Below are 23,515 nucleotides of genomic sequence, written 5' to 3' on the forward strand. Positions count from 1 at the left end.
GCAAAACGATCCAGTTCAGGTGTAGCCATTCATTGCCCACATCGTAGCAGTTGCCCCCCCCCCAAAAGAATCATAGAAAAAACTCCCCAAACCCCACTCCCCAGGACAGAGCCTACAAACCCAATTTCAGCCCTGATCCAAACCTTAAACAGAACACACATCCGACTAATCTGTGGTCGCCACCACAGAAGGCCTTAAGGGCCCCGAGGGGGTGAGTTATCGCCGACCCCGGGCAGGCGGAGCCCGCGCTCCGCGACTTCCATCCCGTAATGCTGACACCACACCCTACCTGGAAGCCCTTCTATTACCAGCAGAGCACCTCCCAGCAAGAAGTACAGTGTCCCAAGTCCCATACATGAGTCAGCCATGAAAGATCTCGTCGGATGTCTGGGGGGTGACCACCCGGCCCTTCGAGCTCTCCGCCTCCGATAATTCCTCTCCAGTCCTGCTGCCGTCATCGCCAGAGTCCGTTACAGCCAGGTCACTCTCCTGTTGCGACCTCGTGATGCTCGCCGTCGCTGCCAGCGCCCCTCTCTTGTCCGCAGCCATTTGAGCCTCCCGTTTCGCTCTCTGAAGCTTGTTGCAGGAGCGAATCCGTTGAGATTTCCGGACCTGAAGCGGTTTAGGCCTCTCTCGCTGACTTTTGCCAGTCCTGTCCGTGCCAGTGCGATACAATTCTAACCATGACCACGCTTCATCAGGAGTCTGGAAAAATTGAGTGTTCCCATCCAGGATTACTCGCAGCTTGGCCGGGAAGAGCAATGAGTACTGGATGCCCTCCTCCCTCAGCTCCTTTTTCACCGCCAGGAAGGATGCTCTATTCTTCTGGACCGCCTGTGTATAATCCGGGAAAATCGTGACTCGGCTATTTTCCACCTCATATGGGCCCGAAGCTCGAGCTTTCTGAATTAACAGGTCCCGATCTTTATAATGGAGGAGCTTCACCACCATCGGTCTAGGGGGGCGGCCAAGCGCTGGTGGGCGAGCCGGCACCCTATGTGCTCGTTCTAACGTGAAGAAAGAAGTGAGGCCCTCCGGTGCCACCACCGTCCGGAACCAGTTCTCCATGTAGGCCACCGCATCCTCCCCTTCAATTCTCTCCGGTAGGCCTACGACCCGCACGTTGTTCCGTCTATTGCGGCTTTCGGCATCCTCCGCACGTCTCTCCAGCGTGTCCAAACGGTGTAGGATGTCCGTAATCTTATGTTCCGCGGTCACCACCGCCGGTTTCAGGTCTAGAAGCAGCTGCTCATGGTCCTTTACCTTGTCCGTCAGCTTGGCATGATCCGCCCTCAGGAGACCCAGCCCCGTGGTGACCTGCGCAATGTCCTGCTGCAATGCCTCCTTGGTCGAGGTGATGGCCTCCAGGATAGTATCCAGGCGCCGGTTCAGTCTCTGCTCCTGTTCCATCATCATCGGGGGGGCCTCACCGACCTGGGATAGCGCGGTCGAGTCCTCCCGGCCCTGCTCCGTGATGGCCGCTCCTCCCGCAGCCGCCATCTTAGGTGCCTCTGTCTTCGTCGCACGGACTCGCCCGATCTTCACCAGGACCCGAAATCCCCTGCCCGTGGGACGTGCGCACCAACGGTGATCGTGGTAGAGTGCCTCCGTGGTGCCTGCGACTCAGAGAACCAGGAGTGCCAGAGCCGCCCGTTCCACTGTGCCAGAACCGGGGGGAGGGGGGAAGGGGGGAGGCAGAAACGAGTGCGTGCACCCAGTACACCAGTCCAATGTTGGCCTCCGAACCCCTAGCTCCACAGGTCTGTGCCAGCAAGCCCCCGTAACTCCGATCTCGCAAAGGCGGGCCACCCCGCAGCCGACTCCAATCCTCCTCAGTTTCGGTTCAGAGACCATCGACCCTCTCCGCCGCCATTTTCTTCGCACTCCGGGCAACACCTCGGGCGTCGTCTCTCAAGGTCTCAGTGGCACTGGCGGTCCCCCAAGAGCTCTCAGCCGCTCTCCAGTGGTTCCCCAACACCTCGCAGGCCAGTTACGCCGATCAGGGGTCTCCCTGGGTGTAGTTTTCAGGAGAAAAAGCGGGACCCTGCGCGGAGCTGCAAGCTCACGCCGCCATCCCGATCGGCGTCCAAGCCACGCCCTTCTTGAATGTGATGGATCATGCTTTTTCGGGAATAGGATCCAACAGAAGCTGATCTTCCAATAGGCTATATTCCGGGTTACGTTCTCCCTCACGGATATGTGTACGGAGTGCATGCCCTAGCTGCATATATTTATATCACTCTGTGTCCGTTAACTGGAAGTCGGACTGTAAATTTTCGAACAATGACTGCCGGGCCCTCCCATACATCCCCCAAGTGGGCAATATCCAACAGTTTCCATATGCCAAAGACCCGCAGCTTCCCAACTTCTTCCAGCATATCACTGTTCCACAACGGTCTGCTTTCCGCCAATCTAGTGACCCACCCCAGGAATTTATTAGTCCCATTCCATGCTTCCAACACTGCTTTTGTATGAGGAGGCCTAGATTTCCCAGCTCGTTTACGATACAAAGCAGCAGGGTAGTCGCCTGAGCACATCACTAGGTGGTCAACACCATTTGCTGGGTCGTTTCTGTCCCTGAAGACCCAGGTATTTATCACCATTAGTTGTGAAGCATAATAGTACTTTCTGAGGTTTGGGACTGCCAGGCCCACTTCATAAACGCCTCTTTGCAGTTTGACCATTGCTTTTAGCGCGCCACCCCTATCCCACAATAACTTATGCAGTTCACAGTCAACCTCTTTAGAGAAACCGTCGGAAATCCGATAGAGGGTATTCTGGAGTATATATACCATTCGCGGCAGCAACATTATTTTAAATAGGACAGCTCTCCCCATCAGGGAGATAGGCAATGTCCTCCAATGCGCCACGTCTCTTCTCATGCTTTCAAGTTGGGGTAGTAGATTCCGAGCCATGAATTCGGACTCTGTCTTAGTAACAACAATGCCCAAATAGTTGAAGTGATCACGCACCTGAAGCTGGATCCCCTCGAGAGGAACGGGTGGTGTACTGCCCAAGAGCATAAATAGTAAGGACTTATCCCAGTTAATTTCATATCCGGAGTACCCCCCCCCCCGAATAAGTGAAAGATTTGCAAAAGTCTACTGATGGTGAAGCGAGGTCTAGATGCATACAAGCGACTGTCATCAGCATATAGGGAGATTTTCTCTTCCCACTGCCCACCCTCAGTAATTCCAGAGGCCACAGGGTCTGCCCGCACCCACACCACAAGAGGCTCTAATGCTACTGCAAATAACACTGGGAAAAGTGGACATCCCGGTCTCGTTCCCCTGTGCAAGGTGAAGGAGCGGGAGCTTTAGCACCTGGATACCCTAAAGGGTGATAAGATGTGCCACCCACTCTGATGCACTTTACATTTGCGCTACTCTCAGGGTCGAAATGTCGACACGCCATATATGTCCGCACAGCCCTCATAATCATGATTTATTTCATTATTGGATCTTGCAGCACATGTGCAAAAAGAAACAGGACAAAAAACTTTTTTGAAACATTTTCCTCTCCCCTCTTTTATCTCAAATATATTCGTCTTGTATATAGTGTACTGTCTATATCACTAAATCACTACATGTCACTTTTTCACCACAGTCACTTATTGTTTCTTGCTGCAATTGAATTTGTAATTGTGACAACAATTAGTATTTGATACTCATTTGGAATATACTACTGAATCTCATTTTGGTGTGTGTTTTTCCTTTTATGTTTTTCCTTTCATGAATCATTGTTTTATGTATTGTAAATAAGTAATTGCTCTCTTTATTTAGAAACAGTACTCTGAGCAATTGTACACATCCCGACAGAACCAGTTGTTTTGTTTAATACTAATACCCAGGTTCTAAGGGACACCGGGTAACCCCATTATTTTTAATACTGACATTAAATATAGAGAGCTACAATACCTCATACTAGAATTTATTGAGCCAATAATGCTCCCTCTTTTATACAGTTATCACCATGTAGCTGGCTGTTCGCTATCCCAATGTAATTTAATCAATCAATCGAAGATTTATAAATCACAGTAAATCACCCGTGAGGGTCTCAAGGCTCTGTAGTTGCTAACTGCGTCATGGCGATCTGTTCAATTGAACAGCCTGATCTTGAGTCCTTTCCTGAGTTGACGGAGAAGTGAGGCCGTGGGTTGCAGGGAAAGGTCATTCAAAGCTTTGGTCGCAAGGTGTGAGAAGGAGTGTCCTCTACAGTTGCTTCGGGGGATCCGTGGTGTGTCTACAAGGAAGAGGGAGGCAAATCATAGGTGTCTGGTCTGTTGGTGGAAGGTCATGCGTTTGTTGATGCTAGTCCTTCTTTGTGCAGAGCTTTGTGTCTGTGGATTTAAGTAATTTAGTACACTATATCGGTTGTTGTAGGCTAACTCAGGGTAGTTTAACACAGGCCAGCCTAACGTTATGTCCCATCGGAGTTCATCAAAATGTACTGTCTCATCTAATTAGTGAGTTTTCATTAATATATTTTATGTTGTTTATTAAAGTTGAGTGGCATTATTGGCCTCGTATTTGTGTACAGTAAGCAATATACATTCTGCCCCATTGGAATTTGGCGCCCTGCCACAAGACATTCTCGATTTAGAAAAGGGGGTGGAGATGAACAGAGTGTCTGAATTAAGCAGACCACTCTTACCCAGTCCAAAGATCAGGGCTTGATCCATCACCGTTATTTATCTCACTGCCCCATCCCAGCTCAGAACCTGGCTATATGCAAATCAGTCTGTCCCTGGCCCAGTGCATCATGGGAACAGGGCAGACTAAACTACCAAGCCAATTCTTCACCAGAAAGGAGACAAGCTACCGGGGACCGGTTTCTGGCATTTCAGCCGTCTTCGGCCCGGCTTGCTTGAATCCTGATGGAGCAGTTAGAAAGGGACTCATGTCTGAGTATACCCTGCCACACCTATAGTGGCCAAAAACGATTTAGAAAAGGGGGTGGTGATGAACAGAGTGTCTGAATTAAGCAGACCACTCTTACCCAGTCCAAAGATCAGGGCTTGATCCATCACCGTTATTTATCTCACTGCCCCATCCCAGCTCAGAACCTGGCTATATGCAAATCAGTCTGTCCCTGGCCCAGTGCATCATGGGAACAGGGCAGACTAAACTACCAAGCCAATTCTTCACCAGAAAGGAGACAAGCTACCGGGGACCGGTTTCTGGCATTTCAGCCGTCTTCGGCCCGACTTGCTTGAATCCTGATGGAGCAGTTAGAAAGGGACTCATGTCTGAGTATACCCTGCCACACCTATAGTGGCCAAAAACGATTTAGAAAAGGGGGTGGTGATGAACAGAGTGTCTGAATTAAGCAGACCACTCTTACCCAGTCCAAAGATCAGGGCTTGATCCATCACCGTTATTTATCTCACTGCCCCATCCCAGCTCAGAACCTGGCTATATGCAAATCAGTCTGTCCCTGGCCCAGTGCATCATGGGAACAGGGCAGACTAAACTACCAAGCCAATTCTTCACCAGAAAGGAGACAAGCTACCGGGGACCGGTTTCTGGCATTTCAGCCGTCAGATGTGAGACCCTTGCTCATTGCACCATCAGGATTCAAGCAAACCGGGCCGAAGACGGCTGTAATGCCAGAAACCGGTCCCCGGGAGCTTGTTTCCTTCCCAGTGTAAGAATTGGCTTTTGTAGTTTGGTTTGCCCTGTTCCCATCATGCACTGGGACAGGAACAGACTAATTTGCATACAGCCAGGTTCTGAAACTGGGATGGTGCAGTGAGCTAAAAAACGGTGTTGGATCTAGCCCTGATCTCTTGACTGGGTGAGAGCTTTCTGCTTAATTCAGAGACTCTGTCCCTCACCACCCCTTGTTGTAAATATTTTTGTCCACCCTAAGCGTGGAAGGGTATTCTCAGATGTGAGACCCTTGCTCATTGCACCATCAGGATTCAAGCAAACCGGGCCGAAGACGGCTGTAATGCCAGAAACCGGTCCCCGGGAGCTTGTTTCCTTCCCAGTGTAAGAATTGGCTTTTGTAGTTTGGTTTGCCCTGTTCCCATCATGCACTGGGACAGGAACAGACTAATTTGCATACAGCCAGGTTCTGAAACTGGGATGGTGCAGTGAGCTAAAAAACTGTGTTGGATCTAGCCCTGATCTCTTGACTGGGTGAGAGCTTTCTGCTTAATTCAGAGACTCTGTCCCTCACCACCCCTTGTTGTAAATATTTTTGTCCACCCTAAGCGTGGAAGGGTATTCTCAGATGTGAGACCCTTGCTCATTGCACCATCAGGATTCAAGCAAACCGGGCCGAAGACGGCTGTAATGCCAGAAACCGGTCCCCGGGAGCTTGTTTCCTTCCCAGTGTAAGAATTGGCTTTTGTAGTTTGGTTTGCCCTGTTCCCATCATGCACTGGGACAGGAACAGACTAATTTGCATACAGCCAGGTTCTGAAACTGGGATGGTGTAGTGAGCTAGAAAACGGTGTTGGATCTAGCCCTGATCTCTTGACTGGGTGAGAGCTTTCTGCTTAATTCAGAGACTCTGTCCCTCACCACCCCTTGTTGTAAATACAAGACATTCTCAGCCTGTTTGCTTTTTATGACTGTACAGTGAAGTATCCTTTACCGGTTGGGGTTTATTGGGGTAGAGTAGGGCAACTTCTGTGCATTATGCCATTGGCGGGCCTCGCAGGGCATCACCTACAGCATGTGCTGCACTTGATCAACTCTGGGCGCATCTCAGTGATGGTGTAAGTGTGCCACATAAATCAAACAAATCCCAAGAATTGGCTCGAGAAAAGGGGGTGACAGGGTGTTAGTTTGGTTTTTACTGTGTCTCTGAACACGCCTAACTGTATTGTTCTGGTGAAGGAGATCTTTTAACATGCCCGTTTTCCAAGAGGTGTTGATGTTAGGCCACTGGCAGGAGATGTTTGCGTGTGCACCTGTAGGGCAATCTCTGCCCTTTCACTCACATCACGAAATAAGACAAGCATAGGCAATGTAGATCGCTTTTTATTATGTCGACTGGAAAGTTTTATACCGAGCTACACACCACAATAAGGGTACAACATGTACTGCCACGGCTCAACCTTCCCTAACACAAATTTTAAGTTAATGTTTATTTTATAATTTCAATTATTTATGTTATGTTTATTTTTCTTATGTATTCATATAAAGTACACATTATCTATTGTTTTAAGTGAAAATTGTTTTGTATTATTTATTTAAATCTAATAATTTATACAACAGAGGTTGTTTTACAGTGAGCATCCTTAACTATTTCAAGGTGCTCTGTAATGATTATGGAAAAGATGGCACAGTGAAGAAAAGTAGGTATCCATGGTCACACTGTTTAGTCAAGATTGGGAGCTTGGATTGAAACCAGGTTTTCTGATTAGACATTGTGCAATTCAGATCCTCGCTAGATCTGATAGATATTGCATTATTTCCCCACTTCTGCTTGGATGACCTTCTTACTCCACCTGTTCAAAATGTGGAGGGCCGTCTATGTATTGTGGTAAAGATCACGGAATTGCAACATTTGTACTTCTCACCACAGAGTGAGTTTTTCCCTGACCCAATTAAATTCATCTTAATTCAGCTGGCATTTTGGTGTCTTGATTTTATTTTACAGTACTGCACAACATTCCGAGTGAGGTTTATTTGAGTTAGGTGAGGTATTTTGTGTCTCCTAAATTATTGTTGTCAATTTAGTTCAATGTACTTCATAATATTACCCCGCGACTCTATCTACATCGTGACTACTTAAAAAAAATAAACTGAACGACAGGTAGGATTGTGAAAATATTGCAGAGTTTAAACTAGGTTTGGGAGATTAGTAGTAAGATGTTTTAGCGAGTGCTATTTGATCTGTTGAGAATGCAGGCCTGAATCTGCGCTTTAAAAGTTGTACTCAATATTTGCAGGTGCAGTATCCAGATGAAGTACAGTATGGATTTAAAGTTCACGGAGAAGACCTGGTGATGCATCTTGAGAGAAATAAGTGAGTTTTCTTTCTATTTGGTTTGCCAACCTCATTCTGCTTTTATGAAGAGCAAGGTGAATTCATGTTGTAGTTTTTTCATCGACTTACTGGCGCGAAGAAAGTGATAGTTCAGCCGACCTTCAGTTACGAGGGATAGAATCACATTTTTAAGAGGGTGAAAACAAATGGAACATCAATATGCAAAACAAAACCTAGAATCCTCCCAGAAATACAAATGATTCCACTTTAAAATGCATCATGTCACAGCTTCACATGCTTTAACTTACCAACAAGGAACTGAAAAAGGATTCATTGCACAGTTGCTCCCTTAACATCAGACTCACAGAACTTGGACGCTCAGTCATTTAAACTCCCTTACAGTGAACCCCACACTGGCTCATTTATTAACTATTCATGTGAGGTGGGGGGAGTCTAGGTATCAATAATAATTGGAATTTCACTGTGCTTAGACTTGTGTCATCATCATCATCAAAACTTTATTCGACCTTAAAACAAAAGATCCTAAAAGTACAATTCACCATATCCCGGCTTCTTCTAAAGTGACAGTGCATAAAGTCACATTCATTATATTGAAGTAGCCACACTCCCTGAGTGCTTCGTTTTAGGTCTGAGTGCTTCGTTTTAGGTTAGCAAACCTTTTTATTTCACTAAAATTATATATATAATAGACTTACTTGAACAGGCTTTCAGCCTGTCCTCTCATTCATTTGTCTGTTATTGTGTAATTCACATTTTTGTTCTTCCCACTTTAGCATACACCACAAGGCAAGAGAACAGCTCACTTTCGCCATTGGCTAACATCAAAGTGAGTGATAGCATTCTCCCATTTCACAAGGAGCACATGCGCACCACACAAAGTATTTCCCATCAGTGCCAGCAACTACTAGGGCAATTTGTGCTTTATCAGTTTTAGTTTCTTTCCCTTTTCGTCACTGTTTTCATTAGATTTTCGAGCGCCCAGCAGTTTCTCAAACAATAAATATTTTGTAAAAAACAAAACAAAACAAAAAAACAAGCATTGAAAAGGGCTGCCAGCTAACACCAGACCGTTTGGCCTAGCTAACACTTGTTTTCTTACTTAAATGTATTATATGTATGCAGGGCACAAGTCCTAAAAAAAGAAGTGGGGAGACTAACCTAGTTAGGCAGTATGCAAGTGACATCATGGCCCGCGATATCAGGGCACATGATATCGCACATGGCATCGCAGGGAATGAGATCATAGAAAGTGGCATCACAAGCTTCGACTTTACAGAAAGTGGAATCACAAGAAGTGACATCAAATCTAAAGCCCTCACATATATGTTTAGCAGGTCTATTGTGTGTACGTTTGAGTGCATTGCGAGGATAATAGCACTGTGAGCTATGGAAGATGATATGTGACTTCTACACCTTACAATCCCCCATTTTTATGTAACACATCCTGTACATTAATTTACAAACGTATATAATTTATTGTACATGTAATATTCACGTGTTGGTGTAAAGCGCTCTGACACTCCAAATTGGGATAAGTTGGACTATATAAGATGCATGCATATCTCCTAAACAGGGACTCAACAAAGTGAAAAGCTGCCTCTCCTAAGTATGTGTGAACTGCTAACTAGGTGTGAGGCTCCTGAGTGCTCCAAGCCAAGACACTCTAACCAAAGGAGACCTGATGACCCCTCAAATTTGGCCTTTGTTATGGGCCCAGCAGAAGTCTTAAATAAGAAAACCCCATCCCCGCCTGCACGTTGTTGTAGATGGAAAGTAGACAAAGTGCAGGTGCTGCTGAAAGTGTCCTGGTGTTTGGAATCTACACTGGGACAAGTTCAGCACATTATTCAGTGAGTCCAAAAATTCCTAGTAGGGTGAACGGCGTTCACCCTGTGGAAATCGTGGGTGGACGCCGTCCACCCACGTGTACACCCAACTGGTGCCCTCTGTGTATGTCATATTGTCTTTGTGGCAGTGTACATAGCAATCTAGTTAATGTTGAAATGTGGTTTCAGTAGAAAACTGACCATTTTGGCTCAAGAATAACTTTTCCTCCTACTCGACCAATATATACCAAGGCAGTGCCACCTCTTTTTTCAAATGTGTTGCAGAATTCAAATGGCGAACGTTTTTAGGGAGTGTTGCAGAAGTACTATTTCCTTTCTGAATGCCCATAGAAAATTCTCTCAAACTCCCCCAAAACGGCTGATACAAAAAGTACACAGCAAGTTGCAAGCACCAGGCGCTTAGTTTCATTGAGCGGATTTTCATTGTTTGGTGAATATCACTTTCTCTACTAGCAATGGCGTAACAAAACTTGAGGGGCCCACCTGCGAAGCACATGGAGGGGGCCCCCCAGCGGCCTGGCCCACCACCTACCACTTTGCCCTACCACCCAGAAATCTAGTATATTTTGATTTGAAACCTCCAATATTTAAATGAAATGCCTCTATATTGCCTTTCTCTAAGTTCTAATGAGAACGTGGGAAACACTCTTAATATACAAGTTATGCCATTTGTAACAATACTGTCAAAAGCAGATTATTTAACTGAGCCAGCAATCAGAACAATGCCATAGTTCTAAAGCTGGTAATTGCCCCAGAGAGATTCAAGAGTAATTTCAAAGTTTGTTATCACGTGACAACCAGTATCGTTCGTCACCTCGCTTAAACTGACACGCAAGTCGTTGATGTCCTTGTGTGTCAAACTGTACTACTTTGTGCTGCATTAGGGCATTTCCGGGAGACCTATTGTGACATGTTCAATAAATACAAATTCATTATAAAAGCTTCTATGTGAAGGGCGAAATAATCTGTAAAACATATCTTTTGTTAGTGGAGCAATAAAAATGTCTATTTATGTCACAGAACCCAAACTAAGTTACAGATTGGCACTTTAAAAAGTTCATTTTTATTCATCTCATAGTACCTCACGTCGTGCATCTCATATTTATTCACATGATATTTTTATTCATCTCATGATAAGTTTATTAACCTTGTGATATTTGTATTCATCTTGTGATATGGCCCTCATGATATTGACCTCTGAAGGATTAACAGCTTAGTTGGCCTTACTAGGATTCGGAGGAGGAAGAGTTTGCTGGGATGAGGGGAGGAAGGGAGATGCGGACTGGATACTTGCAGCTTGGAAAAGCTGATGTGCACTTGCTGTGTGAGCTGAATGAAAGCTGGTGATGAATCATTTTGGGCAGCTTTATTCCTGCCTGGCAGCGAAGCTGCCGCTTTTAATATTGTTACTCTGCCTGGGCTGGCTAGCAAAAAAGCATTGGCAAAGCCAATAGATTTCACTGCCAAGACTTATTCACTTTGCCAGTGCTAGTTTTAATTGGCTTGGCAAATGTTCTCACAGTCCCTATAACTAATGTAAAAAAAGCCGCACAAAGAGAAGGTTTCCTCTAAATGAACACCGGTCAAAAAAACTAAAAATTAAATATTTCACTCACAGTGAACACCTTCCTTACTGTTTGACTTCAGCATGACATGGCCACTTTTTCTATCATGTTCACCAGTCCACCGCTTAGTGTGCCTTGTCATTGGAGTCACTGCTTTCAATAAACATTATCTAATTCAAATAGGGATAACAAACTGAAAGCAGCAGATGGAAAGCAAAAAAACAGGTTCTCTCAAACTAGGAGTCGCTAATGCAGACCGAGGGATGGCCCCCGGCCCAGCTACCCTTCCTTACTCTTTGTTGCGTTGACCATTTATTTGTAGTTTCCTTTAGTGCCTACCAGAACAAGTTGTGACCAAGCACTTTATGTAAAGGACAAATATGTGCAAATGTATGAGTTGGAATCGGACAAAAGCGTTTTTTGTCTTAGAATCCTAGGTTTTCAATAGCACAATTCATCCTAGGAGATATTGCTTGAACAGTAGGGGGTCTCCGTTCATTTTTAGAAACCTCAAAAAGAGGTGTGTTCGTCTGGTTGGAGGAATGTTTCTGTTTCCTGCGTCAATGTCTCGCTGGGAAATAAATCAGAGCCCCTGTCACCCCAAGGTGGTTCATGTTTGTGCGAGGTTGCACGTCTCTGTACTCAATGCTGGCTGGATCAGACGTCAGCAGAGCCCACAATGACATCACAGGCAATGAACGGACAACGTCCTCACTAGATATTTCCGAACGTCTCCATTAATAAAATATAGATTAGGTCTGCGAGGTTTACACTTCACTGGTGAGGTTGAACCGATGTATTCGTTTTACGTGGTTTCGCAGAAATATTCCAGACGACGCCCAAAAAATCTCCAGAATGAGTAGATTGGCAGGCTCCTCGCTGAGTGAGCCCCCAGACCCTACATGTGCGCAGTAAAGCTTTGTGACCGGTGCGTTGTGCCTTTCCCACCCCTTATTCACATGATATTTTTATTCATCTCACGATAAGTTTATTAACCTCGTGATATTTGTATTCATCTTGTGATTTGGCCCTCATGATATTGACCCCTGAAGGATTAACAGCTTAGTTGGCCTTACTAGGATTCGGAGGAGGAAGAGTTTGCTGGGATGAGGGGACTCAGATATTTCTGCAGCAGGTGTCTTAACCCGTTAAGATATTTAAAATGCAGCTTCTTTAGGGCAAATTAAGCCAGAAGAGATTTACTGCTGTATATGTCCATGTTGCAAATTTATTTCCAGCAGATTCTTTTAGAATCAAGGTATATGGCTCAGCCTCACTTTTTGCATGACACCGTACCTCGTAAATCCAAGTCTTTCCTCTGCTACACCTCAACCCCCCAATTTATAAATTCCCACAGTATATTTTTTTCAATTCCAACACTGATTATGGTGCAACATGAACTTTCCGTTAAAATCCATTGGTTGGGTTACTTATTATTTGCGGTCTCACCTTTAACCCCTTCCATGCTCATGACGAGCTCAGCTCGTCATCGTCATGAACAATGGGATTTACAGATCCCTCAGCACAGGAGGGGAAATGTCATAGCACCCAAGGTGTTAAAGTGGCCATCTTCTGAGAAAAAATGTACATCAAAGCTTAATCCAAAGCGATACCTGAGGGGTCTGTACTGTCTGAAAGAAAACCAGTCAGGTGACATTATAAAGTACATCATACGATTAAAATATCACCCTCTTCAAAATAAATAATCCTACCCATTTATATTGTTTACTACTTCTTCAGAAGGTAAAGTGAAACAAAATAACTCTGTTGTGCATCAAAAAAATAAATTGTCTTAGGTTTTCTCAAAAATTGGCATGTGTGATTAATATTTGACAAGCTCAGGCAGGTGTAAACTGCTGTTACTTAAAATTTACAAGAAAGCTGCACGCAGTGCCCTGAACTACATTGGGACTAGGAACAGAGCTTTCCATGCAGCAGGTGAATGAGCCTAATACAGCAATTACATCGAAGAACGGGGCAGCGGGCAGCCCCGTGAGCCTCGTGTTTTTACCTGAAAACAATGTGCAATGTTTTCTGCGGGGGCGCCCAGCAGGACACAGACTTCCAGCACGACAAGGGCAAGACCTCCTCCATGGCGAGGGTCCATTCTGTCCCTCAATTGTTCTTTTGCATTTGTCACTCCGAATGGGATGGGTATGCACAGACTTGGGTCCCGTGCTCTCCATGCCACTGGAGTCAAGCTATCCTGGCTGATGACGGCTGAAAGTCCAAAACTGGTCCTAGGATGCTTGTTTCCAGTCCAGGGAGGGCCTGGCAGTTCTGGATGGACTGTTCCCATTGGGTGCAGGGTCAAGACTGAATTGCATATGGCTGGATCCAAACTGGAATGGGATTGTGAGCAAAAAATAAAAAAACAATGGATTTAGGCCCAGATCTCTGTAATGGGGTGAATGTATGATATTGTTCTGCGTTCTCTTCATCTGTTGTTCTTATGCCTACGGTCTTATGGATAGCAGCCATATACACACAACCAACGCACCAGCTCTTGTCAAAGCCACCCTTTTCACTGAAGTTTTTTTTTCTAAAGGATTTTTTTTGTTTTGTTTTTTGGGGATTTGTGACAATGTTGTGATCCCCGCGGACACGTCATGGAAATGGAAAAGAAATGTAAACATTCAGTGGCCACCAACACATTCAAAATAAGTTTCAAAATTCACACATATTATTATATACATACTTCTTTCAAAGCATGTTGAAACCCATATTTTTGTACTGTTTCTTTATGTAATTTCCATTTTTGCGGTTATTCCATAAAGTGAAAACACATACATGCACACACAATACAGTATTTTACATACTAGAAGTTTATTACTGTATACTTAAAACTCATGTTTTTCTAGTGTATTTCTAGAACAACCATCTCTAAAACCCATTTTCCGTTTTCGCTGTGCCTGCGGAGATTGCAATAACGTCGGTAATCGCGATCCTCGCAGGTACGTCACAAGAGGATTTCAATAGCCACCACCACATAAAAAAATTATAATTATAATTAATTGTATGTGTGTGTATATATATATATATATATATATATATATATATATTACCTATTGGCGGTCGCCAGTAGGTCGTTATAGTTATGACCTAGTTTCCATAGGAAAGTATTTTTTCTTTTCCTAATAACTTTGGCGCCGGGTGACGAATCTTCGTGAAATTATTAAAACTAGTGAGGCGCTCCGGTCCGCTCCTATGTTGAAAGTTTCGGGTTGGTTCGGTAAGCGGGGCCCGAGAAAAAAGGAATGGAATTACACCAAATTTGGCAAAAAGGTCATGAGCTGCATGCTAATTGGCTGTCAACACTTCAAACCAGGAAGTGTTGGCAGCCATCTTGTGCCTCGGTGTAACCGAGGCACAAGAAACTAGGGAAACAAACGCGTAGAACAAGATAAGGGGGCAGGGTAGAAACACCCTGACCCCATAGGCCTGTTTAGGGCGTGCCTCAAGGACCCCCAAAACCCCAAAAAGCATTAAAAAAAAAAACCGCGAGATGCGCTGAGAATCCGCAGATCCGGCTGGGAAAATAAAAAATAACCGAACTGCGGGCTCCCGCGCTTCGTTATTAATTAGCTCCCAGGCGGGCTAAGTCCTGGGGGCAAGTAAAAAAAATATTTGCCGGGGCCCAGGGGGGCCCCCGCATCCCCGGTGACCGCCAAACCCCCGGGCTCTCTAGAAATATTTGCGAAGGGCACACAACCCACCCCGCAGCCCCGGAGACCACCACCCCCGGGGCTTATTCCTTTAATATATGGGGGGCTCAAAGGCCCCCCCCAAACCCCACGGATCACCACCCCCAGGGCTTTCATTAATTATTGTGCGGGCTGGCACACAGCTAACTGCTACCCCGGGGACCACCACCCCCTGGGGCTTCTTTTAAAAAAAATAATACCTGCGTGGGGGGGCTCGAGCCCCCCCACACGCCCCGGGGACCGCCACCTCCCCGGGTCACTAATATATAAATTTGGGTTTCGTTAAATTGTCAAGGCTATGCTTAGAAATTTGGGGCTCCGATACGGCATGCTTTATCCAGCTCTTCTCAAGGTGGACATTGATGGCAGGCCTAGGATCTTCGACACTCCAATTGCTGCACAGGAATTCTTTTGTGACTTCAAGAACAATGCAAGCGAGGCGTCGGGTGGCTCCAGATCCACTTCTCCTCCTCAGCAGGCATCACAATCCAGCATAGACCTCTTTTCCCCTACAGGAAATGGCTGAGTGCAGGTTCTTCCTTTTCACTTTTTGTTAATTGGCCCCATGGCGTGTCATTGACTTTGGCTCTTTCACATGTTTTCATGTTTTTCGCTTATTTTGCTGCTTCATTGTTGGGTTGCCCGACTGGCGTGGCGTCGCCATGCCCCATGGTGAATACCTCCATGGTTTATTTTTGGGGATTTGATGTTAGGGTGTTCCACTTCCTCGGAAATGAGAGGTTGGGTGGTGGGTGGAGGTTGGGTGGTTTTTGTTTTGTTTAAGGACGGATATTTCAATTTGCTGAAAATGAGGTTTGCTTTATGTGATGTGATGCATTTTTACACTAACTTTCCTTTTTTTTTTACAGTGTAGATGGTACAGTTAGGAAATGTGCCCGGTCCTTCCAGGCTTTCTTTATTAACGTGGAATGTGCGTGGTTTGAATAATAATAGGAAACGTCGACAGGTTTTGAACTATGTGGCACGACATAAAACAGATATCCTCTTTATGCAGGAGACCCACCTGGCTGGCACGGGTGCTAACTCAAAAGCTTCTGCATGGGGCCCGCACAGGTTCTTTTCTACTTACAGTTCGTACTCGAGAGGCGTGGCCATTTTTGTACACAAAAGAATTCAGTTTGCACATTGCTCCACACAACGGGACTCCGAGGGCCGGTTCTTGATAGTCACTGGTCTGCTGATGGGACATAGGGTTTCCCTTGTGTGCGTATATGGCCCGAACACTGACTCTCCTTCTTTCTTTCAGTCCCTGTTGACCTGTCTTCTCGCGGTAGATACTGGGCTTTTGATACTAGGTGGGGACTTTAACCTCCTTTTGGACCATTCTAGAAACAGCACTGCTTCTACCCCTGACTCCAAGCCCCATGCCCGTATAGCCCTCCGAGAGATTTGCACGCATTACTCCTTGGTAGAGGTAGAGGCCCATTTGCACTCACAACATCCTGCCTTCACCCATTACTCTGGATTCCACAACACCTGGACCAGAATTGATTATTGGCTGGTCTCCCTCCCCGTGAGGGTGGTTATGAGCGGCAGTGGCGCTTTCCCGGCCGGGCCTTGATGGACCCCGTTTTCAAAGAGGAAGTCAGACAGGCTATCGAAGATTATTTTGACCTGAACACTGGCTCTGTCGACACATGGGCGGTCTTGTGGGAGGGCTTAAAGGCTTATATGAGGGGGGTCTGTATTGCAAAACATGCTGGAGTCCTCTGTGATCTGCGCTCCACTTTGGATCAGATCGAAAAGAAAATTGCTGCTACTGATCGCAAATTGCGTCGAGTTTCGGGAAGCGGCAGAGAAGGAATTATTGTTTCTTAACAAACACTGTGTGGCGCAGCGGTACGGGGAGGGTGATCGCCCGGGCCGCTTATTGGCCAACACACTGCGTCCCCCCAGGGGCCCCACATATATCATCTCTATGACCGGACTGGACGGCTCCTCCGTCCATTCCAGCCCCGCGGTCGGCGAGCTGGTTCTCGCTTATTATAAGACCCTTTATTCCTCACGCCTCTCTGGGGATTCCGGCGGTCAGGAAGATTATTTATCCAAGGTGGCCTTGGTCAATCTGGAGCGTTACATACAGGAGTTTCTTCTGACCCCCACCACGTCGGATAGTATCGTGGAGGCGATCGATGCCCTGCGCGCATCCTCTGCCCCGGGACTTGTCAGCAGCATGTCAGCAGCTCCCCATTTGGAAAAGCAATGCCGGCTTCCGCAGGACGCGGGGAGCCGGCAGGGACCGTGGGGCAATTAGGGCTCCCCCCATTGTCCCCACGAGAGGCCAGGCCCCGATGGATGGTGTCCGCGGGCCAGTAGTGGCCAGGGAGCGGGACACGCAGCCCTCTCCCCCATTATGAGAATAAAAAAAATATTTTTTAAGCAAAGGCCAGCCCTTCGGGATAGGGTCCCCGGGGCCATAAATGGCCTGAGGAGGGGGCCACGCAGCCTCCCTCCAAATAAAAAAAAAGGATGGCCAGGCCCCGGGGGATGGGGTCCCCGGGGCCAGAAGTGGTCTGGGAGAAGGGCGCCACACGACACCCCTCCCACTTCAATAAATAAAAATTAAAGGTGGCCCTGGGGGATGGGGTCCCCGGGGCCAATAGAGGCCTTAGGAGGGGGGGCCATGCAACCCCCCCCCCCTTCCTAAACAAAAACAATGTTTGGCCATGCCCCAGGGGATGGGGTCCCCAGGGCCGGAATTGGCCACCAGAGGGGTGCCCACGCGTCCCCCTTCCCGTTCATTTTCTTTTTATTTTTTAGAAAGGAATTAGGTCCTGGGGATGGAGTCCCCAGGGACCAAAAGAAGGGGGCCACACAGCATCTCTTCTAACAAAAAAAAAGACCGAAATCGTGTCAGAGGCCCTGCCCCTCCCAGAAACACTCTGCAAACGCACCCTGTGACGCGTTTTAAATTGGGGAATTAACTCCCCTTCATACTGAGGGACCCTGGGCGCCACCTAGCCCACCAGCCCACCAGTTACCTCCAGTAAGCACCACAGGGTTATGTTGCAGAGAGGTGGTCCAGGCCACGCTACTTTTTACACCTCTCTACAACGCAGCTCTGTGGAGCTTACTTGAGGTTCCTGGTGGGCTAGTTGACCCCAGGGAGCCTCAGGATTGAAGAGAAATTAATTCCCCAACTTAAAAAGCGCCACAGGGCGTGTTTGCACACGTCACCTCAGGCCCCGCCCCCTTCCTTCACCACTGTACAAACGCACCCCCTGGCGAGTTGTACGGGATCAACAAGAAAGCTGACGATCCTTCAGCCCCCACTACTCTTACAGGACATTAGTTCTGTAATCTAAGGAACGTACTTCCTGACTGTCTTGCTGCATACCAGCCTTGTTGCCATCACCCATTAGCCTCTAACAAGGTGTACCATCCCGCACCTCTTCCAAGAGGTGCTCCTAAAACTCAGGCAATCCCTATTATATAAGTCCTGAAGATGATCCCCTTTATTTAACGGATCGAAACGTCGACACCTATGAGTTGGCATACATGAAAATAATTTTTATATGACTTTGTATGTACTACTCCAGGCGACACTGTCAGTACTCTTTATCTATAACAGTGCCCTGCCTGCTCCTTTCTTTTGCCTGAAAACACCCCTTTCACTCTTTTCTATTTCCTTCTTTGCTCCAAGTACGGCACAGGATTGTGTCTTGCTACTGTTGTAGAAATGTATTTGTAACCATATCTGATATTTGTTGAAAAATAAATTCCTTGCCCGGCTGTACAAGGAAACTCAAGCATTGCAGAGAGGTGGCCCAAGCCATGCCCCTTTTTACACCACTCTGCAACGCAGCTCTGTGGCACTTACTGGAGGTAAGCGATGGGCTAGTTGGCACTAGGGACCCTCAGCACTCATGGGGACTTAATCCCCCCAATTACATCGCACAAGAGGGTGCGTTTGCGTAGTGGTGCAGGGAGGGGGCGTGGCCTGATGTTACAAAAGTGCAAAGGTGCGTTTTAAGTTGGGGAATTAAGTCCCCTTGAATCCTGAGGGTCCCTGGGGGCCAACTAACCCACAAGGTACATCCATTAAGTTATGTTATGTTATGTTATTCAAAATTTGTTAAGCGCACGGGCACCCAGGGGTTTCATGGCGCTAGAGGTGAGAAGGATGGTAAACAGTACCCTAAACGTGCGCTTGCTTGAATAACCAGGTCTTCTGTGCGCCCCTGAATTCCACCAGATTGGTGCACTTCCAGAGTGAAAGGGGAAAAGAGTTCCAGATCTTAGGGGCCAAATAAGCGAATCGGCATCCGCCAAGTCGTTTCTTTTTGAAAAGGGGCAAGGTGAGGAGGAACAAGTGAGCAGAGCAGAGATTACGAGTCGGTTCGTGTTTGTTTATCAGATGGTTAATGAAGTTGGGACTTTTGTCATGGAGAGCCTTAAAGGCCAGGCAGCCTACCTTGAAAGTCACCCGATGGACTATGGGTAGCCAATGAAGCGTGGCTAGCAATGGTTTCGCCGAACTCCTGCCGTTGCTTTTAAATATTAGTCTGGCCGCCTGATTTTGCACAATCTGCAGGCGTTTAGAAAGAGCCAGGGGAAGGCCTAAATAAATAGAATTGGAAAAATCTAAACGGGAGAGGACCAAGGCAATTACCACCTGGATGAGGGCAGAGTGTGTGAGCAGGTAAGCGCAGGAAGCGCAGCGGACGAGCGCAGCGGGCACGCCGTTTGCGCGCCTAAGGCAAGCCCGTCTGCGCCTGTCCGCGACGGGCCGGGACCAGGGGCCACAACCCCTACATCTCCCGTCACGCAAACTCGGCATTATACCTCCGAGGAACTCCGAACCATCAACTCTCAGGTAATCCTGTCCTGTGCTCATAAATACGGCCCACTCGACCTACCTTCCCAATGCAATGATTGGAAGACTCACCTCAAGCCTAAACCCCCCACATCAAACCAACAACTTTTTAGACTATTCCTGCTGAACTGCAGGTCTCTTCCTAGACACTGCACAGAGCTTTCCCTGTTAATTGAAGAGGAAAAACCGGACGCTCTCTTTTTAACGGAGACATGGCTAACCCCTCACTCTGACCCCGAGTTGGTTCAAATCCTGGGGCAGGAATATCAAATTGTAAGACTGGACCGGGAACAAGACAGAGGGGGTGGACTAGCCATAATTTTTAAAGATTGTTTCACCTGTCGCTGCACCCCCAATCCCTTTCCGGAATGTGAAAGCATGTCCTTTACCCTGGATTTCTCTCCCAATTTAAGTTTCTCCGGAACTCTTATATACCGCCCACCAGGCACTCCCAAACAGTTCTATGAAACTTTGCCACCGCTAGTCGCTGATTTGGCCCTATCACCTTCCAACTTCACATTATTGGGTGATCTCAATATACACTTTGACGACCCCAATAATTCCATCGCTAACAAACTAAGCAGGGACCTATCTGCTTTGCAGTTGCTCCAGCTGGTCTCATCCCCTACGCATACGAAAGGCCACTTGCTGGATCCAGTCTTCAGCAACTGTACACATTTGAAGGCTTGTCCCCCTATAGTACTTCCGTGGACAGACCATGCCTTAGTCCCGTTGCTCTGGACAACAGAGAAATCTATACCCCCTACACCCACTGTCCAAGAAACTCGAAACTGGTCTAAAATACCGCTGGCCCAGTGGACCCAGGAATTACAAAAATCTATTCCCTTAATCGGTCACACTCCCTCACAGGCCAATGAAACATTCAATGAATGGATTCAGAGTTCCCTAAACACCACGCTCCCCCTGAAGAAAACAGTTTTCAAAAGATCCAGAACCTCAGCTCCCTGGTACTCCACTGAACTAAGGGAGAAAAAGCGTTTTTGTAAGAGACTGGAACGTAAATGGCGACTAGGTTACGCGGAAACAGATAAAACTATCTACAGAGACGCCATCAGGTCATACAAAAAAGACATAAAAAGTGCGCAATCCTCATACTACTCCAACCAGATTGCAGAGGCCAGCTCCAGCTCAAAAGAGATATACAAAATAGTAAAAAGCCTCATCACCCTCCCCACACCCCCATCTATAACAGAGAATCCACAGCTCCGCTGTGAAGACCTGGCTAATTTCTTTTCTCAGAAAATCAACCTTATATACTCATCCTTCCCATCTACAGAACAGACTGTTCTGATTAAAGCAGCCCCTTGTCCCCCTCAAATCTACTCACCCAACCACCCTCCGGTGTTGGCGGAATTCCCCCAGTTGCAGGCAGAGCACCTCACTTTCCTCATGCACCAAGTGAAGTCAGGCTCCCCTAGAGACCCAGCACCCCCATATGTTCTAGTCTCGGCTATTCAAACCATCCTTCCCACACTGCTTGAAGTACTCAACACATCGATCGCTACCAGCATAGTACCAGCAGCGTGGAAGCAGGCTATGGTGAGGGCCCTGGTTAAAAAACCAAACCTTGACACCAAGAACCTCAATAATTTCCGCCCGATCTCCTTGCTGCCTTGGGCAGCCAAAATCCTGGAGAAACATATAAAGAGCATAGTAACAACTTTTCTCGAACAACACCAACTGCTCGATCCATCCCAGACTGGCTTCCGCCCCAAGCATGGGACCGAGACGGCACTGCTGGCAGTCACAGAGGAGTCCAGGAGAATCTTAGATCGGGGAGGATCGGTGGCAATCATCATCCTCCTCGATCTGAGCGCCGCATTTGATACCGTTAACCACGGTATCCTCCTGCAGCGTCTCCTGGACACCGGAATATCTGACAGAGCCCTGGAGTGGCTCAAGTCCTACCTGAGTGAAAGATCCTTCCAGGTGTATGAGGGCAATGTCACTTCCTCCAGCAAGCCTCTGGGGTGTGGAGTCCTGCAGGGATCTTCATTAAGCCCGACGTTATTTAACGTCTACATGAGGCCACTGGCTGAGATCGTCCATCCATTTGGTATTAAGATCGTTACCTACGCGGACGATACCCAGCTGGTGGTCTCCTTGGCACAGGCGGGCGGTCCGTCGGCGAATGTAGATCTCGCAGGTTGCCTGGAGACGGTCAAAAGCTGGATGACCAAGTCTTGTCTCAAACTTAATGGAGACAAGACAGAGCTCATGCTCCTGGGTCACACTTTACCATCGACCATAGACACTCTCTGGCCCACCAGCTTAGGTCCGGCCCCGGCACCCAAAGACGCCATTAAGAGCCTTGGTGTCTGGCTCGACAGGTCCCTGTCCTTTGACCAACAGGCTACACAACTTTCTGCCACCTGCTTTGGTATCCTGAGAGTCATCAGGAAGATCTTGCCTCTACTCCCCTTTGAAGCAAAAAAAACCGTAGTCCTGGGTCTGATCCAATCGCGGCTGGCCTATGGAAATGCATTGTATCTCGGAGCTCCTGACTTCACCTTACGCAAACTACAATTAATACAGAACTGCGCAGCCAGAACACTTTTACAAATCCCCCGCAGATCCTCAGTAAAACCCGGAATGAGGAAACTGCACTGGCTCCCTGTAAAGGAAAGAGTAGACTTCAAATCACTCTGCATCGCACACCAGACTTTCTGGTCTCGAGGCCCGGCTATCAATCTCCCTCTCATCACACCCTATCTACCCACTAGACAGCTGCGTTCCACCTCTGCTAATCTAGCCATTGTACCGCAAATAAAGAAATCAAGGTCCGGAGGCCGTTCATTCTCCTATAATGTGGCTAAAAAGTGGAACGCCTTGCCCCAGCATCTCAGATCAAACCCCGACATTCTCTCCTTCCGCAAACAGCTGAAAACGCTCCTGTTCACCACATAACTATGGTACTGAATCTGCCTTCCTCCTAACTCAAACCTCAGCGATATGCTTAGCGCTTGGACGCCTCAGGGCAGCTACCCGCGCTTTAGAAATCCAAATTCATTCATTCATTCATTCAGGTGAGCAATTTTCTTGATCTTTCGTAGCTGGAAGAAGCTAGAGGAGATCACCGTTCCCACCTGACTTTTCAGTGAAAGGTCGGAGCTAAGGGTGACCCGAGACTTTTCACCAAAAGAGAGGGAGACGGAGGAGATCCCATTGAAGACGGCCAAAAATAAGGTCCCCAGCTGGTTGCACTTTTACCTGGGAGTACCAACTCCGTCTTTCCAGGGTTAAGTTTTAGATGGTTCTGATCCATCCACCCTTGGATGTGCAGCATAGTAGCCTGGAATTTCTTTACGGAGTGCGTTGAGTTTAGTGGGAATATAAGCTGCAGGTCGTCCGCATAGTTGTATATTGTGACCTTCCTGTTTTTTAAGGAATGCAGCAACGGTTTAAGGTACAGATTGAACAGGAGGGGGGACAATGACGAACCCTGCGGAATGCCGCAGGTGGTGGAGAGTTTGGGCGCCATAAAGTTCTCGAGTTTGACTGCCTGGGATCGGCCAGGCAGTCATAAGTGCCACAGAGTTGCATTGCAGAGAGGTGTAGAATGGGGCATGGCCTCGG

The 23,515-nt window shown here is 47.2% G+C and overlaps 1 protein-coding gene across 1 annotated transcript in view; it reads left to right on the forward strand.

Annotated features, from left to right (window-relative positions):
- Positions 1-23,515, forward strand: part of LOC147683096 (zinc metalloproteinase-disintegrin-like cobrin) — a 2,407,169-nt gene that overhangs the window by 307,309 nt on the left and 2,076,345 nt on the right. Inside the window, exon 3 of the mRNA XM_086942497.1 lies at positions 7,907-7,983. Within this exon, the coding sequence (XP_086798623.1) occupies positions 7,907-7,983 (77 nt within the window). The remainder of the gene's footprint in view (positions 1-7,906; positions 7,984-23,515) is intronic.

Source organism: Lissotriton vulgaris, chromosome 11, assembly GCF_964263255.1.
Source record: "Lissotriton vulgaris chromosome 11, aLisVul1.2, whole genome shotgun sequence".
NCBI lineage: Eukaryota > Metazoa > Chordata > Amphibia > Caudata > Salamandridae > Lissotriton > Lissotriton vulgaris.